Source organism: Papio anubis, chromosome 7 (genome assembly GCF_008728515.1).
Source record: "Papio anubis isolate 15944 chromosome 7, Panubis1.0, whole genome shotgun sequence".
Lineage (NCBI taxonomy): Eukaryota > Metazoa > Chordata > Mammalia > Primates > Cercopithecidae > Papio > Papio anubis.
Genome location: NC_044982.1, coordinates 119,681,239 through 119,703,003, shown reverse-complemented (window position 1 = coordinate 119,703,003; position 21,765 = coordinate 119,681,239). Strand labels below are relative to the sequence as shown.

Here is a 21,765-nt window from a genome sequence, read left to right as displayed (position 1 = left end):
TTTACTGAGTTTTACTTCTTTAAGTAAATTTCAAGTATGTATAAATAAAGGTATCAAGTAGGTATAAAAAGGTTTGATGGGGATTAAAAATAATCACTGCTTTCTGACAGCAGGCAACATTATATAATGAAAAGAGCATTGCGGCCCGGCATGATGGCTTACACGTGTAATCCCAGTGCTTTGGGAGGCCAAGGCAGGCGGATCACCTGAGATCAGGAGTTCGAGACCAGCTTGGCCAGTGTGGCGAAACCCCATCACTACTAAAAATACAAAAGTTACCCAGTGTGGTGGCAGGCGCCTGTAATCCCAGCTGCTCGGGAGGCTGAGGCAGGAGTATGGCTTGAACCTAGGAGGCAGAGGTTGCAGTGAGCCGAGATCCCGCCACTACGCTCCAACCTGGGTGACAGAGCAAGACTCTGTCTCAAAAAAAAAAAAAAAAAGAAAGAAAGAAAACAAAAGCATTGCACTGATGATGGCTTTGATACTAATTAACTCCATGAGCTCAGAGAAGTTTCACCTTTGGGCCTCAGTTTTCTTTACCTTGAAGGGAGGGAGTCATTCATGAGGACTGTGAGGTCATCTATCTTCTCAGTATTGTCCTATGTGTATCCTTTCAGTTCCAAGATTGTTTGTTCTTTTTGAACTCTAAAGCTGTTTTTACAGGATATTTTATTAATCGTATTTAGAGAGCCTTGATAATTGAAGTGTTCTTGCTTTGTTAAAGGTCACAATTTATTTAAAATGTATTTCATGTAAGAACTCAGAGATGAGATAATATTCTGATTTTAAAGTATAGTACATCAAAATGTGGTATTATGCTACTATGCCATTTTATTTTATTTGTCTGTTTTGTTTTTCTTTTTTGGGATAGGGTCTCATTCTGTTACCTAGGCTGGCGTACAATGGTGTGACCACAGCACACTGTTTTTTGCGGGTTTGTTGTTGTTTTTACTTTTAAAATTTTTTATTAGATGAGCTTACCCAGGCTGGTCTCTTAACTCCTGGCCTCAAGTGATCTTCCTGCCTCAGCCTTCCAAAGTGCTGGGGTTATAGGTTTGAGCCACTGTGCGCATGCTATGCTATTTTAAATGACACCTTTATAAAGAAAAACCAGGAAACAGTAAAGTCATGTGTGACATAATGCTTGTAGATTTCCACAAATCTGTGACCGTGACTCATTATAATACCTTTTGATCTTTGTCACTTAATTAAAACAAAATCAGCCTTACATTAGAAGTATTAGTGGACTTAAGATTTTCCTACATTTTTGGCTGGCTGCTGTGGCTCACGCCTATAATCCCAGCACTTTGGAAGGCTGAGGCAGGTGGATCACCTAAGATCAGGAGTTCAACACCAGCCTGACTAACGTGGCGAAACGCGTCTCTACTAAAAATATAAAAATTAGCCAGGTGTGGTGGTGCGTGCCTGTAATTCCAGCTACTCGGGAGGCTGAGGCAGGGGAATCGCTTGAACCCAGGAGGTGGAGGTTGCAGCGAGCCGAGATCGTGCCATTGCACTCCAGCCTGGGCAACAAGAGCGAAACTCCATCTCAAAAAAAAAAAAAAAAAGGTTTTCTACATTGTCTTTAGTAGTTGTGACTGAAAACATTTACCAGTTTATAATTGGTTTAATATAGGTATGTCATGACTTTTTAGTAACTAAAAAACTAAGGGTTCCAACTGTAAAGACCATTTATATTTTTTCTTTGCATGCTTAGATCTTAAATGTCATAAACACCTTGAGTTTAAGTAGATGTATTTTTAGCCTAGATAATAGTGGAATTCCATTTAGTGCATTTTTTTCTCTCTCCACAGACTCAGTATTCATTTAAACAAGTATTTGGCACTCACACTACCCAGAAGGAACTCTTTGATGTTGTGGCTAATCCCTTGGTCGATGACCTCATTCATGGCAAAAATGGTATGATATGACTCTTGGAGTTTTGTTGGATTTTCCTTTTTCTCCTCTTCTGATAAAACTTTTTTGATATTTATATATTTGATTTATGTTTGGCATTGAATCCATTTTTAATTTGTTAGGGTGGTGCTAAACTTGCCTTTTTTGATTCCTCTGGCTAATTGTTAGTGTTTTCTAATGCAGTGAAGAAATATTGTAAGTGGGGAACTTCTAAGATACAACTCATTGTGACTTGTTACACTGTAGGTCTTCTTTTTACATATGGCGTGACGGGAAGTGGAAAAACTCACACAATGACTGGTTCTCCAGGGGAAGGAGGGCTGCTTCCTCGTTGTTTGGACATGATCTTTAACAGTATAGGGTCATTTCAAGCTAAACGATATGTAAGTATGATTCTTTTGTGTTGTGACTATCTTGCTGGACTAAGACACCTATGGATACAGAAGTAGTAAAGAAGAACCAAAGCACTGGATTCATTTTGAAACCTTAACTGTTCCTTAGTTTTTAAGCATGTTTCTTACTATTTAAGTTAAATTCTACAAAACGTGGTATGATTTTTTTGCCCCCACTTCAGGTTTTCAAATCTAATGATAGGAATAGTATGGATATACAGTGTGAGGTTGATGCCTTATTAGAACGTCAGAAAAGAGAAGCTATGCCCAATCCAAAGACCCCTTCTAGCAAGTAAGTAATTATATTTGTCTGCAGCACTGGCCTTAGGGGCACAGGATTCTTTCCTGTGGTTTGCCCAGACATGAGGAATGGTGAACATTAAATAGAGAAGTTGACTTTTGTGAGATTAAAGTTAAGGAATGTTCTAAGTTCTTTGCTCAGATGTTTTCTCTTTGGCTGTGAGCACATTTTGTTTCAATCACTGTTTTAAGAAGATGCCATTGTGGGTTGGGAGAGGTTATAAAAGCCTTTGTTGTGTGTTTGGGAGGACGTAGGAATACTGCTGGCAAACTGTGAGTATGAATAAAGTTGCTTTGTGTATTTCTGCTTGTAATTGCAGGTATTTATTGTATCTATTAGTTTCCCCTTGGGATCATTTACTTTTTTTTTTTTCTTTGAGATGGAGTCTCACTCTGTTGCCCAGGGTGGAGTGCAGTGGCATGATCTCGGCTCACTGCAACCTCTGCCTTCCAGGTTCAAGCGATCCTTCTGCCTCAGCTCCCCTAGTAGCTGGGATTACAGGCACGCGCCACCATGCCTGGCTAATTTTTGTATTTTTCGTAGAGACGGGGTTTCACCATGTTGGCAAGGCTGGTTTCGAACTCCTGATCTCAGGTTATCCGCCTGCCTCGGCCTCCCAAAGTGCTGGGATTACAGCCGTGAGCCACTGTGCCCGGCTGGGATCATTTACTTTTAAAATGGACTTACAATGTATACAATTGAACTTTTTTTTTTTTAGACGACAAGTAGATCCAGAGTTTGCAGATATGATAACTGTACAAGAATTCTGCAAAGCAGAAGAGGTTGATGAAGATAGTGTCTATGGTGTATTTGTCTCTTATATTGAAATATATAATAATTACATATATGATCTATTGGAAGAGGTGCCGTTTGATCCCATAAAACCCAAGTAAGTAGTGAAGAGAGACCCTTCTTAGCTGTTAATGTTGGGGAAGTTACTTTGCCTCAAGGAGCTTTAGTTTCTTCAGTTATGAATGAGAATAATGCTTGCATTTGTTTTCAGAATGAAATGATATAATTTGTATATCACATGGTTTGGTGTTTGAGTATGTTTATCATTAACTAGATATGTACCTGTATTAGGGAACTAGTGGGTTAAAGCATCTAAGGAGAAGAGGGACCCAAATATTCATCTTAGAGATTACTTTTGAAAACTCTGGGCCCTGGGCTGTTTTGAAAAGGATCTTAATTATATAAGGAAGTGTCCCTATTGATGTGTTCTGGGACTACCTTTCAAGAACCTGACACAGTAAAGGGAGTTTTGTAGCCTCTTTAACCACCTGTGTCTTGGTGATTTCTATAGACTGGAGCCTAAAGCTGTTATCTGTACAAGTAATAATTACATACGTTCTATCATTCGTTAATATGGACTGATATCTGCACTGAAATTCCACCAGAGTTGAAATACTACCTCCTAGATTTCCTTGGGTCTTGCCTTTCTGAGACATAAGACTGGTTACCACTTGGCATCACAAATGATAAATCTGCATTTGTGCCAGAGTTGACCCCGGAATCTTATGTTTCATATTAGTATCTTGTTCCTGAGTTGATGGCTTTGTTTTTAAGCCAAAGGCTTGTCTTCAATGCTGTCTTTATTAGGGCCTCTCAGAACATAAATAATACAAGGACTTGTGTCTTATATTTAACTGTGTGTATATCTAATGGAACATTATTGGAGAAACAGCTGGATTTAGAAAATCATTAGACTGAGAATACATACCAGTATATATCCGCTTTTAATTACATGAAAAATTTGTGGACTCTGGTTGAGGCCATACTTGATACAGGTATTTCTGTGGTTCTTAGTGAGTCACATTTTGATACAGTTATCTTCACCACAGTCCTTGAATTTTCATCACATTGATTGGGAAAACAATTACAATATGGCTAAGTAAGCTAAATGTAAAATTATTAATCCTAGGAGTTTATGCCAAGGAAGACTCTTTTGCTCTATTTAACCTTTCCTCAAGTGAGAACTTTATTTACCCTTGGAATGTTGGTAATAGTAAAAATACTTGGGATAGGTTGTGGAGCAATACATGTGAGAGTTAAGACCTTGTGAGACAGTTACTTTTTACTTTTTTTTGAGACAGGGTCTTGCTCTGCCGTATCAGCTCACTGCAGCCAACCTCCTGGGTTCAGGTGATCCTCCCACTTTAGCCTCCTAAGTAGCTGGAACTACAAGCACAAGCCACCATGCCTGGCTAATTTTCTAATTTCTTGTAGAGATAGGAGTGATAGAGGTCTCACTATGTTGCCTAGGGTGGTCTCAAACTCCTGGCCTCAAGCAGTCCTCCCACCTTGGCCTCCCAAAGTGCTGGGATTACAAGTGTGAGCCACCATACCCGGCCTGACAATTACTTTTGATATCAAACTAATTACTTTCCCATTTGTTTTAAAGTGTCCATTGTCTTGACTCTACTCTTGAGTATATCCATTTTCATGTATGCCCACGTGCCAAGTTTTTGTTTGTTCTAAATGAGATTATTTTCAAAGGATCATATCTTGGCTTTATTTAGTTATACAAAAGAAGATTGACAAAAATACCTTGTGTGCTTTGTAACCTTTTTGGGTAACTCCTTGAATGAACATACAAGGGTGCTTGTTTGGCAGTGAATTCAGATTTAATTTGTTAGGTTGGTGTTAGACCTGCTTTTTTAAGCTAGTTAACTTTTAGTAGTTTTTAATACAATGAAAAACTGTTACAAGTGGAGGGTTTTTAAGATATGACTCATTGTGAATGTCACGTAGTCTGGACTGAACATGTTGGTGTGAGATGGCTGCTGTAGAAACAGTAACTTCTACCTTATTCCTTTGGTAGGTGGAACAGTTGCAGCACACCCATGAGGAACACAGATTTTGTGTATGTGATGGTGTTGGCTCTTTTCTTAAGGAGAAGGGTGCAGTTATACTATGGTTGGCATTCCATGGCATGTTTGCATGTAGATTATTTTCCATTGTCACTGGGCTGGCTGCTTTCTCTAAGCCCTCCTTGCTTCCTGACAGATCTGCTATTGACTATCAGTGATGGTGGCTGGTAAATGTCTCTACCCTCACCATTCACAAAACCAAGAGCAAACAGGTAGCCACCTTCATCTTGTCATACAGACTAAAACTTCATAAGCCACTTTGGAAGGATTGCCACTCCTGGTATATACCAAACTCTTTCTGAATTTGTTTTCTGCTGTTGCAGAGGAGGTCAGAACCGGTTCTATCTGCTAGTCTTTTAAAATTAGGAAAATACTAGATTTTGATGCTTAACCTGTGCATGTGTTGTTGCTGTAATACTACTTTGGTCTCTAAATTGTTTAGTAAGTATTATTTCATGTGCTTTCTTAGAGTAAATTAGAGCAAAGCTTTTAAAACAAAATTGGTTTCTGTTATCTTGTTATGTAACTAATCTTGACTATTTAGCTTTACAATCTTATCTAAGTTTAATATTTCTCTGGAGTATTATACATTATATACTTATTATAAAATATATATAATTTTCATTAGAAGAGTAATGTCATGTCACTTGGCATTTTAGTCCTAGTCTTAAATGAAGGTACTGGCATCTCATAATTTAGGAAACTAATCTTTTTTTCTTTCCCATAGACCTCCACAATCTAAATTACTTCGTGAAGATAAGAACCATAACATGTATGTTGCAGGATGTACAGAAGTTGAAGTGAAATCTACTGAGGAGGCTTTTGAAGTTTTCTGGAGAGGTTAGAAACATCTAGAAATAGAAAAATACAGAATGATAAATATTACCTAGAGTTGCTACTAAATTTAATGGCAATCTTTTTTGACTTATTAGCATGTGTAATGAAATGACTGAGTTCAGGTTTGACCAATGATTTCTCTGTTGTCATAGGCCAGAAAAAGAGACGTATTGCTAATACCCATTTGAATCGTGAGTCCAGCCGTTCCCATAGCGTGTTCAACATTAAATTAGTTCAGGCTCCCTTGGATGCAGATGGAGACAATGTCTTACAGGTAAAGTTGTAGTACGTGGAGTTTTTCTGGTTCTAACTCTATCCTTAATTTTTGGAATTAGAGTAATCCCACCAACATGGTGAAAGCCAGTCTCTAGTAAAATTGGAAAAATCAGCCAGGCATGGTGATGCACTCCTGTAATCCCAGCTACTTGTGTGGCTGAGGCAGGAGGATCACTTGAACCTGGGAGGCAGAGGTGCAGTGACCTGAGATCGTGCCACTGCACCCCAGCCTGGGCAACATAGTGAGACCCTGTCTCGAAAAAAAAAAAAAGTTAAATTAGGGAGGTTTTATTGCAATGAAGATTGCTCTAGAATAAATACACAGTTGGTTCTCTGGATCTGTGAGTTCTACATCTATAGATTCAACCAACTGCGGATTGAAAATATTCAAAAATAAAATGCTGCATTTGTGCTGACCATGTACAGACTTTTTTTGGTCATTATTCCTTAAACAATACAGTATAACAAAGTGTTACATAGTGTTTACATTGTATTAGATATTATAAGTACTCTAAGTATGATTTAAAGTATACAGGAGGGCTGGGTGCATGCGTGGCTCATGCCTGTAATCCCAGCACTTTGGGAGGCCAGAAGTTTGAGACAAGCCTGGGCAACAAAACAAGACTCTGTCTTTGCAAAAAAATAAGTAAGTCTAAAAAAAAATTTAAAAAATAGAATTTTAAAAAGTGTATGGGAGGATGTACATAGGTTATATGCAAATACTACGCCATTTTGTACACGGGACTTGAGCATCCATGGAATTTGGTATCTGAAATTTAGTATCCATAGGAGACCCTACAGCTAATCCCTTGAGGATACCGAGGGATGACTCTGTATGTAGGTGATGACATTAAAAACTTTTTTTCCCCATTATTATAGTTTTGGGAAGTTGGATATTGAATCTTAGAGCCTGAATTTTGCTGTGAAAAAAGTTTGCAGATCTTTAAAAATCTCTTTGATAGAAGTGATAAAATAAGACTATGATTGTTTTCTCTCTGGTGACTTATTCTGTAAGTGGAAATTCAGTTAATGGTTTTAAAATGTCATTAATTCATTTTTCAGGGTAGGTATAGTTTAGGAAGTCGCCAGTGTTATAAGTTGTTCATCTCTTGGCTGATAGGCCAGTAGGTTCCCCCATATGCAGATCACTATTTACTGCCGGGCCTGCCACACTACAAGGCTTGTGTCAATTAGTAACAGCAGATGAGTCTGAGTATACATAATCTAATAACTGTAATGCATTAAAGTGTAATTTATTCAAACTGTATCATGAAGTTATGGCATTCTGAAGGTTTATAAGTGACAGGAGTGGTATTGAAGACCTCCAGGATTTGAATGCTGATTTCTATTTATTTACTGACTAGCTATAATAAAACCTTATAAGGTTGTGAGAATTAAAGGAGGTAATGCGTGTAAAGTTCTTAGTCCAGTGTTTAGCTTATAGTCAACACTCAATAATTGTTAGCTAGAAAATAGTTATAAGGGCCAGGTGCGGTGGCTCACGCCTGTAATCCCAGCACTTTGGGAGGCCGAGACAGGCAGATCACGAGGTCAGGAGATTGAGACCATCCTAGCCACCATGGTGAAACCCCGTCCCTACTAAAAATACAAAAATTAGCTGAGCATGGTGGCACGTGCCTGTAGTCCCAGCTACTCGGGAGGCTGAGGCAGGAGAATTGTTTGAACCAGGGAGGTGGATGTTGTAGTGAGCCAGGATCACGCCACTACACTCCAGCCTGGGTGACAGAGCGAGACTCTGTCTTAAAAAAAAGAAAAAGAAAAATGATTATAAGTCAGCCTTCCATATATACCTGATTTCCATTGAATCACATCTAATATTATAGCATCAGTTAGGTGCCACTTGGCTTTCACTTCTTTTTATAAGAATTATCTGCTGGGCATGGTGGCTCACCCCCGTAATCCCAAGCACTTTGGGAGGCTGAGGCAGGCAGATCAACTGAGGTTAGGTGTTCGAGACCAGCTTGGTCCACATGGTGAAACCCTGTCTCTACTAAAAATACGAAAAAAATGAGCTGGGCATGGTGGCGCATGCCTGTAATCCCAGTTACTCGGAAGGCTGAGGCAAGAGAACCGCTTGAACCCAGGAGGGGGAGGTTGCAGTGAGTGTAGATGGCACCACTGCAATCCAGCCTGGAGACACAGCAAGACTCTGTCTCTCCTGCCCCCCCCAAAAAAAAATTATTTATAGCATTATGAAATTAGGTTATAAGATTATTAAACATCTGATTATAGAAGAATTTAAGATAATCCTGTTCTAGACTCTTATTCAGCAAATATCTGTGGAGTTCCTACTGAGTGGTAGGCACTGTGCAGCATGCTGGTGATAAGGTAGTAAAAGACAGAGTCCCTGCTCTCAGGGACCTTACTGTTTGATGCAGAAGGAAGACCAGCCAGTTGACAAGTAATCATTAATGTCATGAGTATATTTATCAAACTCTTTTAGCAAACTCTTCGCTAAAATATGAACCCTTTGCCTATCCTGTGCATTTTGTTCTGTGCAAATGTTCATTAAGACTTAGCTTGTTGATATGAATCTATTTAAAGAACATTGTAAACCAGTTATAACCCATTTTAAGTTATTGGCTTTGTGATTGGCTTTGTGATCTTTTTAGGAAAAAGAACAAATCACTATAAGTCAGTTGTCCTTGGTAGATCTTGCTGGAAGTGAGAGAACTAACCGGACCAGAGCAGAAGGAAACAGATTACGTGAAGCTGGTGAGTAAAGCATAGTATTTATTTATTGCTCTAACTTTCAGAAACTTGCAACGCCAGTTTATTATCTGCTTATCAATGGGTGGGTTTTTTTTTTTTTTTTTTTTTGAGACAGAGTCCCGCTCTGTCACCCAGACTGGAGTGCAGTGGCTCAATCTCTGCTTACTGCAAGCTCCACCTCCCCGGTTCATGCCATCCTCCTGCCTCAGCCTCCTGAGTAGCTGGAACTACAGGTGCCCGTCACCATGCCCGGCTAATTTTTTGTATATTTAGTAGAGATGGGGTTTCACCATGTTAGCCAGGATAGTCTCGATCTCTTGACCTCGTGATCCGCCCGCCTCGGCCTCCTAAAGTGCTGGGATTACAGGCATGAGCCACTGTGCCCAGCCCGAGATGGAGTCTTGCTCTGTCGCCCAAGCTGGAGTGTAGTGGCGCGATCTCGGCTCACTGCAAGCTCTGCCTCCCAGGTTCACTCCGTTGTCCTGCCTAAGCCTCTCGAGTGGCTGAGACTACAGGTGCCCGCCACCACGCCTGATTTTTTGTATGATTAGTAGAGACGGGGTTTCACCGTGTTAGCCAGGATGGTCTTGATATCCTGACCTCATGATCCACCTGCCTCGGCCTCCCAAAGTGCTGGGATTACAGGCCTGAGCCACCGCACCTGGCCAGTGGGTGGTTCTTTGTTTTTTGTTTTGTTTTTAAATTTTTTTTTTATTGACACGGTCTTACTCTGTTACCCAGGAGGGAATGCAGTGATGTGATCATGGCTCATTGCAGCCTCAAACTCCTGGGCTCAATTGATTCTCCCATTTCAGCCTTCTGAGTAGCTGGGACTACAGGTGTGCACCATCATGCCTGTCTAATTTTTAACAATTTTTTTGTAGAGATGGGTTCTCCTTATGTTGCCCAGGGTGGTCTCAAATTCCTGGGCGCTCTCTCACCTTGGCCACCCCAAAGTCTTGGGATTACAGGAATGAACCACTGTAACCGGCCTCAATGGATGGTTTAAGCATAATTGTCCTCCATTAGATAATTTAGAGGCTAAGTTTATAGTTATACTGGTTTGGTATCAATCTATTACAATACCCTGATTTCTTTAAGAATGAGGAAAGTTGTATTCAATTAGTCTGGGTGCGGTGGCTCACACCTGTAATCCTGGCAATTTGGGAGGCCAAGGCATGTGGATCACTTGAGCCCAGGAGTTCAAGACCAGCTTTGGCAACATGATGAAACCCCATCTCTACAAAAAATACAAAAAATTAGCTGGGTGTGGTGCATCTGTAGTTCCAAGCTACTTGGAGGCTGAGGTGGGAGAACTGCTTGAGCCCTGATCTCACCACTGTACTCCAGCCTGGACAACAGAGAAGCTGTCTCAAAAAAAAAAAGTCTATTTTTAGTATTGTAGGTCAGTATTGGGTCCTTGAAATGTTATTTCAGTATTTATTAGTGGTAAAAATTGGCTTCTAGAGATGGGAAAATTCTGAACATAAGCCAGTTGAAGGCTTTAAATAGATATCTAGCCAATCTATATATGTGTTTTTAAAAATCTATGCATGTTATGTCTCGTTACCTTTTTGTAGTTTTTAAAAAAATTAATAGAGTTGTACATACTTTTTGGGTATATGTGATATTTTGATAGATGTATACAGTGTGATCAAATCAGTGTAACTGGGTTTTCTGTCACCTTGCATGTTGTGTTTTATGTTAATAACCATGTATTGAGTACCTACTGTGTGCCAGGAATTAAACACAGATACAAAGGACACAGTCCTGCTGGGGAGAGCCCATCTTAGTAGAAAAGATCAGTAGATAAACTAGATTTTTTGAGTAGAGTATGATGGGAGTGCAGGGTAGGGCTGCCTAAACCAATCTGGGAGTGGGAAGGTGACAAATTGAGTAGGAGTGAGCTGTATGAAGAAGGATAGGATTAAAGGCAACATTCCTGTCCCAGGAGGCAGTTGCTTAGTCCTGAGATAATATGGCAGAGTCAAAATAGCTGAAGTAGAGGATGTAGGTTGGTGAACTGTGAGAACTGAGGCAGGAAAGCAAGGCAAGGTCATGAAGACCCTTGTCTTTCATACCAAGAAGTTTGAATTTTATCTTGAAGGAGTAATGTTAGCTGCCAACTATTAAGGGTCTAGCGTGTATTGTAGTATCTAGATACAATAGATAGGTAGGATTGTATCATACCCATTTTACAGATGAGAAAATGGGTTTGGGAAGGTTAAATTTCTCAAGGCTGGAGCCAGGTTGGTTGGACTTTCACAGCTTGTGTCTTTATACTGTGTCATACAGCCTCCCCTTAAAGAAGGATTAGTCTTTTAGAAAGATCATTTTGCCAGTGTAGAGAAATAATTTACCAGGGGCGAGCCTGAATATATGATAGAGCAGTTAGGAGCCTTTTGCAGCAATTCAGGCAAGCAATTGTGTGACCTGGAGGCAAAGCTCAGACAACACTGAGAGCTACTTAGGAAGTAGGTCCACCTGGATGTGGAGAATAAGGAGGTGTTTGATTGAGGAGAAGCGGTTTTAGGAGCAGGTGTAGGCAGTTAATGAGTTGTGTTTGAAATGTTCAATTTATGCAAGTGAAAGTGCCTTGTAATTGGATGCAGAGGTAGGTACATGGATTTGGAAGGAGAGAGATTTGACTTGAGGTTTGTAGGTTTAGGCTTTGCCAATAGAAAAATGATTGAAGCAATTGGGTGAGATTAAAATAATTCATAGCGAATGGAGAGGAACAAGCTGAGAGCAGAAGCTTGAGGAACAACAGGCCCTTGATTATTAGCTTGGGAAGGACAGAGAACGGTGATAACTAAAAGGGATTTGAGGGATTATGCAACGATGAAAAATACACACACACATTATATATGTATATTAGAAGACAGTAAAGACTTGAGTTTATTCATATGCTGAAGAGATGTTTAAGTCCAGCGGTGAGAAATGGGGCCTTTAGAGCTGCCCCTACCCTGGGCCAAAGGACCCTTACAATTTGTCTGAATCACTTGAATTTAATGAGAGTGGACTGTGTGTGTGCTGTCTGTCATTGTCTACCCAGTGCCGCTTACCTACTAGGTGTTAATAAACATGAAAGTGATGATTATTGGTGGAGCATGATCCCAGAAGTGGCAGGAAAATCTGAATCTAGATTCAAGAAGAAGGATTAACTTTGATGGGACAAGAGTTGGCTTGGGAAGGAAGTTAAAACTTGAAGTTTTGGATGCTTTGGGGAAAAGCTAGAAAGGACTGTTAGTGTAAGTATGGGTAAGGTGCAGGTATGATAAGAGTTAGGGAGTGAGAGCAGAAAAGGATATTGTAGTTGGGGCATATGGCAGAGGCTCCAGGTTCTTAGAGGTGGTACACTTCTGAGGGATAGGGTTTGGCCTGTCAGCTGTAATGGAATAGAGATAAAGATTTACCGGAGTTGGGACATTGGGACCCTGTGACTACAGCATATGAGAATGATTGTTGTTCTCATGGATACCGAAATAAACCAGGGGCTGGCATGTAGGAGGAACATTTCAAGGCGATAGGGAGGAACTAGGAAAATGTTGCTGGCCTCTCCCTCTGTTTACCATACTTGTAGAATGTCAGCCTTTAGAAACCAAATAGCTTTTTTTATTCCAAAAGTCTACAGGGCTGCAGCAGGGGATAAACGGTTAGGTTGCAGGGCTGTATGCCATGGATGTAGGGTGAAGCCTGTGGACCTTTCCTGGTATAGTATTTCTGAAGGTATAGCACAGAGAGAATTACAGAGAAAACCAATTGCATCGAAATGTGTTTTAAAAGTATTCTTAAGTTTGTCATACAGAAATTTGTGTGCTTCTTTATTAATACCTTAAAGACACAGCAGCAGGTCTGAGTAAATAAATGCAGTGTAATGATGAACATAAATATCTTGATGAGCAACAAACTGTAATGTGCTATAAAAATATCTGTAGTTTGTATTGATACCAATTACAGGTACTACTAATGCTGTGATTTTTGGCCTGCATTCATGATTGAAGGAACTAGTGAATTCCAGTTAGAGTTTGGTAAAAATAAATAATGTAATTTATTTTCCATCTAAGTATGCAGACACCCCATAATGTTCCCCTGGACAACGTCGACCTCAAGTTAAGAACCCCTGACCACTAGGGAAAGCTATCAATGGATTATTTTGTGAGAGATTTGAAGTTGCAGGGAAATCTGTTAATAAGAACATGAGTTCCTGAGAGCACAGTGCTTCCGAAGAAGAAAGAACATTAGGAGTTTGGGTCAAGGAACATAAATCATGAATCATGGAATATTACAGAGGTACAGATGAGTTCTCTATTTTGGGAGTTGTATCAACGATCCTCTGTATCCTTGGGAGGCCAAGGGTAAAAGCATAATCGAGTTAGCTGACCTCAATCAAAGTTCCATAATCAACTCATTCTCATGGGGTCTAATCAGATGAGAGCTGCATTCGTGAATGCTTGATTAGACTGTTAGACTTGCCTTGGCTCAGAAATCCAAATAAGAGCGGTCAGAAGTAACAAGTATGCCACCTAAGAAATCCTTGCTGAGATGTAGAGGGGACAGAGTTAGCTGATTCCGAAGACATTTGACTGTTAGAAACAGCAGGAGAGCCCCTGTAGATGCAGGGAGAGCTTCAGACTCTTGCATGCTTCCTATGAAAATCTAATACCTGATTATCTGAGCTGGAATGATTTCATCCCAAAACCACACCCCCCAAGCCTCAACCCATCTGTGTGAAAATTGTCTTCTGTGAAACTGGTCCCTGGTGCCAGAAAGGTTGGGGACCTGCTGCTTTAGAGAATATATTTTATTTATTTATTTATTTATTTTATTATTTTTATTTTTTAGCCACATAAAAGGCAGCACACAGTAATTTCAAAATCATCTCCTGAACTCAGAATCGATGGGTCAGGGTAGACACCCTAAGTACATAGGTGAAATCTTCATTAATTGTTCACTTCTTAAGTACAAATTTAAATTAATAGATTGTGTACAGCAGTGTTTTTCCACATTTCCCTGATAAGAATCATTTGGAGTGCTCTGTAAACACAACTTCACTGGAGATTAATCCCATCAAATTGATTTAGTGGCTCTGGAATAGGCCAGTAATTTGGAAATTTTTATTTTTACAAATGCTTCCTGATGATGACCAAAGTCCAAGGAAATTTGGGAAACACTGATCTGGAACATAACTTTCGGTTTTCTCTAAAGTTTTTAAGTCTTGAACTACTGATCATCTTAGAGATAACCCACTGAAAAGTCTTCTCCAATCCAGTTTTATGAAAGAAAACTCTTTAGAACATTTGGTTTGATAAAATTTTTTTCAAAGCACCAGAAGTATTTTACTTTGGCTTTTTAAATTTCTGGCCCATCCGTTCTAGTTCACATTTTCTTGAAGAATCCATCTTCTTTGAGTTGAGCTGTAGCAATCTAATCATTTTTTAAAAATAGTTGGTTTCTTATTAAAGATTTGTGACATTTACTAGCTGTTGCTTTCTTTTGTCTTGCTCCCATCTCCCTGAAACTTCTTAAGAAATGACTCAATATTCTGGCCTTTCCACCTTAAATCTCATACTGACCATGCCGTGTATGCCAGCCTGGATCTCATCGTTTTCTTTAACCGGTCCAACTCCCTTTGGTGTCCCAGTCAAGATAATATTTCCTTCCAAGGTCATGATCTTAGAAACATGGTTGATGATGTAGGAGGATGGAAAAAATCATGGAGGATGTCTCACCCTCCTGTTTTGAGTTCGCCGTTGACTTTGAGTCACAGCCTCAGGTTGGGAGGATCAGGGATCTTCTCCTTGGGCACAAACGTGCTGACCGGGCAGGAGGCCGTAAAGCTCTTAGCCAGAGCCCAGAGCAGCCCCTTCTTCTCACACTCGTCCTGCACGTCCCTGGCAGTCATGTTCAGGCACAGGGCATAGCTGCTAATGTAGTCCATAGCTGTGCGGCCATGCTTGCCTATCATCACACCCAACTCCAGCTTGTGTTGCAAGTTGGCGACTGTACGTGGGCATGCGGATGGGCGAGCCCTCAGGTGTATAGGCCATGGACAGTTTCAGGAACAGCATGGGCTCATTCAACACTGCGCTGTCATCTCCCTGGCATGGTCCCCGTAGTTCCTCCCCACGCAGATGATATTCTTCCCCACCCCAAGAATCGGGACAGTGGCCTGGGGGTCGCCATGATTCCTGCCAATTGCCTAGAGAATATATTTTAATATGAGGATATTAAACATCTGTATCAAAGATATTCCTTCAGAGAATTTAGGATTTGGAAGAAACCTTATAGTCATTAACTGTAATGTTGCATTTTGTGGAAAATCCTGTTGATAGAATCCCTGAAGGATGGCTGTTTAACCTTCCCAGAAATACTGCTATTGAAAGAGAGCCTGGACCGTGCATAGACATCTCTTTATATTGAGCCATAAAAATTTGTTATTTATAATTTCTATCTAATAGTTGTTTGAAGTTGAGATTTTATAGGCAAACAGAACACACTCTAGCTACTATATTGTTGTTCTAAAATAGTGTCTATGTATATTTTTCTGTCAGGTAATATTAATCAGTCACTAATGACGCTAAGAACATGTATGGATGTCCTGAGAGAGAACCAAATGTATGGAACTAACAAGGTAAGCAGCAGCCTTCTCTGATCTTTTGTATAGTTTCATTTGTGTGCATTTTTTTGCTCTGATCTTTTGTGTAGTTTCATTTGTGTGCATTTTTTTGTGTAACACATTTGGATTTGAATGTCTTTGTAGATGGTTCCATATCGGGATTCAAAGTTAACCCATCTGTTCAAGAACTACTTTGATGGGGAAGGAAAAGTGCGGATGATCGTGTGTGTGAATCCCAAGGCTGAAGATTATGAAGAAAACTTGGTAATTTTAATGTAGTTGTCCTATAAAGTCTTGAGTTTTTCTCGGGAAAAGTTATTTGGATGAGAAGAATGATATTTTGAATGTTTTATAAATTGATAGAGAACCATTGATTGTAGAAGTAAACTAGGCTTGGTGTGGTGGCTCATGCTTCTAATCTCAACACACTGGGAGGCTGAGGTGGGGTGATCAGTTGGGCCTACCCGGGAGGTTGAAGCTGCAGTGAGTCATGTTCATGCCACTGCACTCCAGCCTGGTGACAGTGAGACTGTGTCTCACATAAATGAAAATAAGCAATCTTTGTTTCATGTAGTCATTTCTGGGACTTGGATATCCTTATTTTTTTTTAAACTCCATTTGTTTTGTGTTTTAGCAAGTCATGAGATTTGCAGAAGTGACTCAAGAAGTTGAAGTAGCAAGACCCGTAGACAAGGCAATATGTGGTTTAACGCCTGGAAGGCGATACAGAAACCAGCCTCGAGGTCCAATTGGAAATGGTATGATTTGGTGTCGTATCATTTGTCCACTCATCGGTCTGTCTCTTTCTCTCTTTTTTCGAAAAAATTATTTCATATAAGAGAAATGTTTACATACCTTCTGAAGAACCAAGCACATAGTAATTTGAACAAAATTTAAATGAGCTTATTTTGCATACTATGATTCTCATTTTTAGGGAAGTAAACTTATATCAGCTCAAGAAATTGCAATGGTTAGTTGGACTGGGGCTGTATTCAGTGTTAAACTTGTTTAAATAAGCTCTTTCTCTCCTATGTAACTTTTTGTAATTTTCTGTAATTCAATACAGAACCATTGGTTACTGACGTGGTTTTGCAGAGTTTTCCACCTTTGCCATCATGTGAAATTTTGGATATCAACGATGAGCAGACACTTCCAAGGCTGATTGAAGCCTTAGAGAAACGACATCACCTACGACAAATGATGATTGATGAGTTTAACAAACAATGTAAGGGCAAAACTATTTGCAATAATTTTATTTAATTAATTTTTTGTTTTGTTTTTTTGAGACACAGTTTCACTCTGTCCCCCAGGCTGGAGTGCAGTGGCACAATCTTAGTTCACTGCAACTTCCGCCTCCCGGGTTCAAGCGATTCTCCTGCCTCAGCCTCCCGAGTAGACTACAGGCACATGCCACCATGCCTGGCTAATTTTTGTACTATTAGTAGAGACGGGGTTTCGCCATGTTGGCCAGGCTGGTCTCAAACTCCTGACCTCAAGTGATCCGCCCGCCTCGGCCTCCCAAAGTGCTGGGATTACAGGCATGAGCCACCACTCCTGGCCAGTTTGCAATAATTGTAACTTCTGAAATTGAATGTATTTTCAATGAATCTGAGTTTATATGGTAGATTGCATCTTTAAGAAAGTTAAAGAAAATTGTGTCTTGGTACCTTTGAAGGACTCAAGGCATTGTTTGATTAGAATGACAAGGGATTTTTCCACAGCTCTTTTTTGTATTCTAAGGAAGTCAAAAAGAAAAAAGTGAGCGTGTGTTCTTTCTTTTGTTTTTTACCAACAGTGGTGGAGACACAAAGAAATATTTTTTAGTTTCCCCTGTCTACATAGTAGGGATTGTAATTGTTTCTACCTTAGGATGTGTTGTAAAGATAAATAAGATAAAGTATGAAGATCCTGTAGAACAGTAAACTCTGGTACATAGTGAACGTATCTCAGTGAATGAATGTATCTACTTTTTTTTTTTTTTTGAGACTGAGTCTCGCTCTGTTGCCCAGGTTAGAGTGCAATGGTGCAATCTTGGCTCGCTGCAACCTCCGTCTCCCAGGTTCAAGCAATTCTGCCTCAGCCTTCTGAGCAGCTGGGATTACAGGTGCGCGCCACTGCACCCAACTAATTTTTGTATTTTTAGTAGAGACGAGGTTTCACCATGTTGGTCAGGCTGATCTCAAACTCATGACCTCGTGATCCACCCACCTCAGCCTCCCAAAGTGCTGGGATTACAGACATGAGCCACCACGCCTGGCTCTACTATTTTTATTATCATTATTCATTTGAATCTTTACCAAAAAGTTGTGAGATAAAGTGGTATTTAAATTTCTATCCCAAAATGAAATTTGCTCAGAAATATTAATTAACTTGCCTAAGTCATAACTAGTAAGTGATGTACCAGGGATTTCAGCTCAGGTTTAATTAATCCCAAATACAGTGTTATTTCTATTTTGCATTTGTTGTTGTGAAGCAAAGTACCTGTAAGGATTGGGAAGAGAATGCTATAGTGACAATGAAAGACTTGAATATTTTTTTTAGCATTTAACAGAAAGCTTCTGTGACTATCTTGTCAATTTGAGAATTAAGCTCCTGATTTCCCTCTAAACTTGTTTTCTCATTATAGACTGATTCTCACAGAGATTTGCTGAATAACTACATTTTATCTAGTGTCTGCTAACAAGTTGATATCATTGTTTGTTTTAGAACTGGTGTAAAACTTGGCCTGTATGTTTTTGTTTCAGCTAATGCTTTTAAAGCTTTGTTACAAGAATTTGACAATGCTGTTTTAAGTAAAGAAAACCACATGCAAGGGAAACTAAATGAAAAGGAAAAGATGATCTCAGGACAGAAATTGGAAATAGAACGACTGGAAAAGAAAAACAAAACTTTAGAATATAAGGTTTGTTTTGACATTATTATGATAGATGTATGTGCTGGTGTTTTAGCACTGGTCTCTGAGGGAGCTATTGTGCTCCAACGGCCTGTAAATGCTGCTCATTAAGAGTTCTTGGTCGGGTGCGGTAGCTGTAATCCCAACACTTTGGGAGGCTGAGGTGGCCAGATCATCTGAGGTCAGGAGTTCAAGAACGAGACTGGCCAACATGGCAAAACCTCATCTCTACTAAAAAAGTACAAAAATTAGCTGGGTGTGGTGGCGAGCGCCTGTAATCCCAGCTATTCAGGAGGTTGAGGCAGGAGAATCGCTTGAACCCAGGAGGTGGAGGTTGTAGTGAGCCAAGCTTGAGCCATTGCACTCCAGCCTGGGCGACAAGAGCCAAGACTCCGTCTCAAGAAAAAAAAAGGTTTCTCAGGCTGAGTGCAGAGGCTCATGCCTATAGTCTCAGCACATTGGGAGGCCAAGGCAGGCAGATCACTTGAGCCCAGGAGTTCCAGACCAGACTGGGCAACATGGCGAAATCCCATATCTACAAAAAAATTAGCCAGGCATGGTGGTGCACACCTGTAGTCCCAGCTACTCAGAAGATTGAGATGGGAGAATAGCTTGAGTCTGGGAGGTTGAGGCTGCAGTGAGCTGGGATTGCACGACTGCACTCCAGCCTAGATGACAGAGCAAGAGCCTGTCTCAAAAAAAAAAGAAGTTCTCAATTGGTTATTTACTAATTCTCATCCCATGCTAAGGAGGAAATGTGAGTGAAATGAAGAATCATATGTTCTTTAATTTTATGAGAGTTTTAACAGTTGAAAAGGATATTCTCTGACCCAAACAAGGGAGCTTTCTAGAGCTTAGCTTTGGTTGTAGCTTGCTTTTTGATTTATTAGAAATATTTCCTTAGTATGCTGTTTTTAATGAGATAAATGATTAAATGAAATGGTATAAAAGTGCCAGCATAGTACCTTGGACATAACAGATACTCAGTAAAGCTTAATTTGATCTGTATTTGGTTTACAAATCAGACTGTAAAAGTATAAACTCAGGATTAATCTCTTACTATGGGGTAGAAGGGAATACCATTTTGTTGAGAAGCATTGCAGCACTATGTAATATATGTTTGTTCTCTCATTTACAGAGGGTCATTTAGAGGTTTGGTGGGGGTACACATTCATAAGAGAAGTTAGTGTCAACCAATATAGTTTTTTTTTAATTCTGAAAATAGCCTAAAAACTAAATTTTAGGCATTCATTTTAGAAGAAAGTAATTTTCACATGAAATTAGTTATAAATGTCTCTGAGTGAGGAACTTGTTTAACGTGTTTTCATTTCTGAGAATGGGGGTGGGAATTCAGATGAAATGTTAGAGAAAAAAGTGCTTTCTCCATGATTTTTCTTTCCACAAATATGCTTGTATAAGCAAATTAAGGAAGATTATTTTATAGTGACATGAAATGTTTATATGCCAAATATTGAACATAGTGGTCTACCTTCCTAGATTGAGATTTTAGAGAAAACAACTACTATCTATGAAGAAGATAAACGCAATTTGCAACAGGAACTTGAAACTCAGAACCAGAAACTTCAGCGACAGTTTTCTGACAAACGCAGATTAGAAGCCAGGTTGCAAGGCATGGTGACAGAAACGACAATGAAGTGGGAGAAAGAATGTGTGAGTGTCATTTGGGTAGTGCTTGCCTCAGAGTCGGATGATTTATTTTACATTGTAGTTAGGTTCAATATTTTGAATTATTGTATTTGTGGTAGGGTTTTGGTGATGGTCGTTAACTCTCAGGAAGAATTGGAGAACTGTCATTTTTAGGAAATAAAGTGATTGGCTAATCTGGTATACTCGTTTGCTGTGATTGAATGATAATATACATTGCCATTGATAATCTGTAGGAGCGTAGAGTGGCAGCCAAACAGCTGGAGATGCAGAATAAACTCTGGGTTAAAGATGAAAAACTGAAACAACTGAAGGCTATTGTTACTGAACCTAAAACTGAGAAGCCAGAGAGACCCTCTCGGGAGCGAGATAGAGAAAAAGTTACTCAAAGATCTGTTTCTCCATCACCTGTGCCTGTAAGTTATTTGTAATTGTGTAGTAACTTTGTACTACAGATATTTTGTTCAGATTAGATGACTATTTCTATGAGAATTTTTACATTTTATAATACTTACATTTCTGAAATTTCTCTTTAAAAATATTTTAAAATTTAGAATAAACACAAATTTAGCACAAAAAATTAGTACAAATAATTATTTGTAATGTTAAGTCTTCATGTGCTAACATTATAGAAAAGTAATGAATTGTTTCTCTCAGTTTTTCAGTCTTGCTCATTAATTTTTCTCCAATTTTTCTAGCTTTCTAGTAACTATATTGCTCAGATTTCCAACGGCCAGCAACTCATGAGCCAGCCACAGCTACATAGGCGCTCTAACTCTTGCAGCAGCATTTCTGTAGCTTCCTGTATTTCGGAATGGGAGCAGAAAATTCCTACGTACAACACACCTCTCAAAGTCACATCTATTGCAAAGCGTAGGCAGCAGGAGCCAGGACAAAGCAAAACTTGTATCGTGTCAGACAGAAGGCGAGGGATGTACTGGACTGAAGGCAGGGAGGTGGTTCCTACATTCAGAAATGAGATAGAAATAGAAGAGGATCATTGCTGCAGGGTTAGTGCCAGTATTATTTTAACGCATTGTAGCAATAGATTTTATCTTCTTTGTTTTTTGTAACTTGTGTCTGAAAGTTTATTGGAAAAATGGTTGGGCTATAGTATAAAAAAGGTCTGATTTCTCAGTTAATTTGAAAGATTGACTCACTGAAATTGAGGCCTGGCTCTTCATCTGAAAAAGCCTAAACACATCTGGCAGCAGAAGTGTGTTCAGTGAATACAGGTCAATTTGGTGCATGCCAGAGTAGTG

General features: G+C 39.6%; 1 protein-coding gene and 1 pseudogene across 9 annotated transcripts in view; one reads left to right on the top strand and one right to left on the bottom strand.

The window, feature by feature from the left end:
* The window catches only part of KIF23 (kinesin family member 23), a 34,873-nt gene that overhangs the window by 5,705 nt on the left and 7,403 nt on the right, over positions 1-21,765 (top strand). For 3 of the 9 annotated variants that reach the window (XM_009210495.2, XM_021940669.2, XM_009210494.2), the window contains exons 4-19: positions 1,815-1,920; positions 2,164-2,300; positions 2,492-2,601; positions 3,329-3,499; positions 5,432-5,473; positions 6,208-6,320; positions 6,470-6,591; positions 9,227-9,329; positions 15,881-15,960; positions 16,090-16,209; positions 16,580-16,703; positions 17,012-17,170; positions 18,690-18,847; positions 20,336-20,509; positions 20,740-20,919; positions 21,202-21,513. In XM_009210495.2, coding sequence (XP_009208759.2) covers positions 1,815-1,920; positions 2,164-2,300; positions 2,492-2,601; positions 3,329-3,499; positions 5,432-5,473; positions 6,208-6,320; positions 6,470-6,591; positions 9,227-9,329; positions 15,881-15,960; positions 16,090-16,209; positions 16,580-16,703; positions 17,012-17,170; positions 18,690-18,847; positions 20,336-20,509; positions 20,740-20,919; positions 21,202-21,513 — 2,211 coding nt within the window. The remainder of the gene's footprint in view (positions 1-1,814; positions 1,921-2,163; positions 2,301-2,491; positions 2,602-3,328; positions 3,500-5,431; positions 5,474-6,207; positions 6,321-6,469; positions 6,592-9,226; positions 9,330-15,880; positions 15,961-16,089; positions 16,210-16,579; positions 16,704-17,011; positions 17,171-18,689; positions 18,848-20,335; positions 20,510-20,739; positions 20,920-21,201; positions 21,514-21,765) is intronic. The other 6 variants (XM_009210496.2, XM_003901122.4, XM_031668538.1 and 3 more) reach the window with 4 other exon arrangements.
* On the bottom strand, positions 14,837-15,736 carry LOC101026923 (annotated as a pseudogene).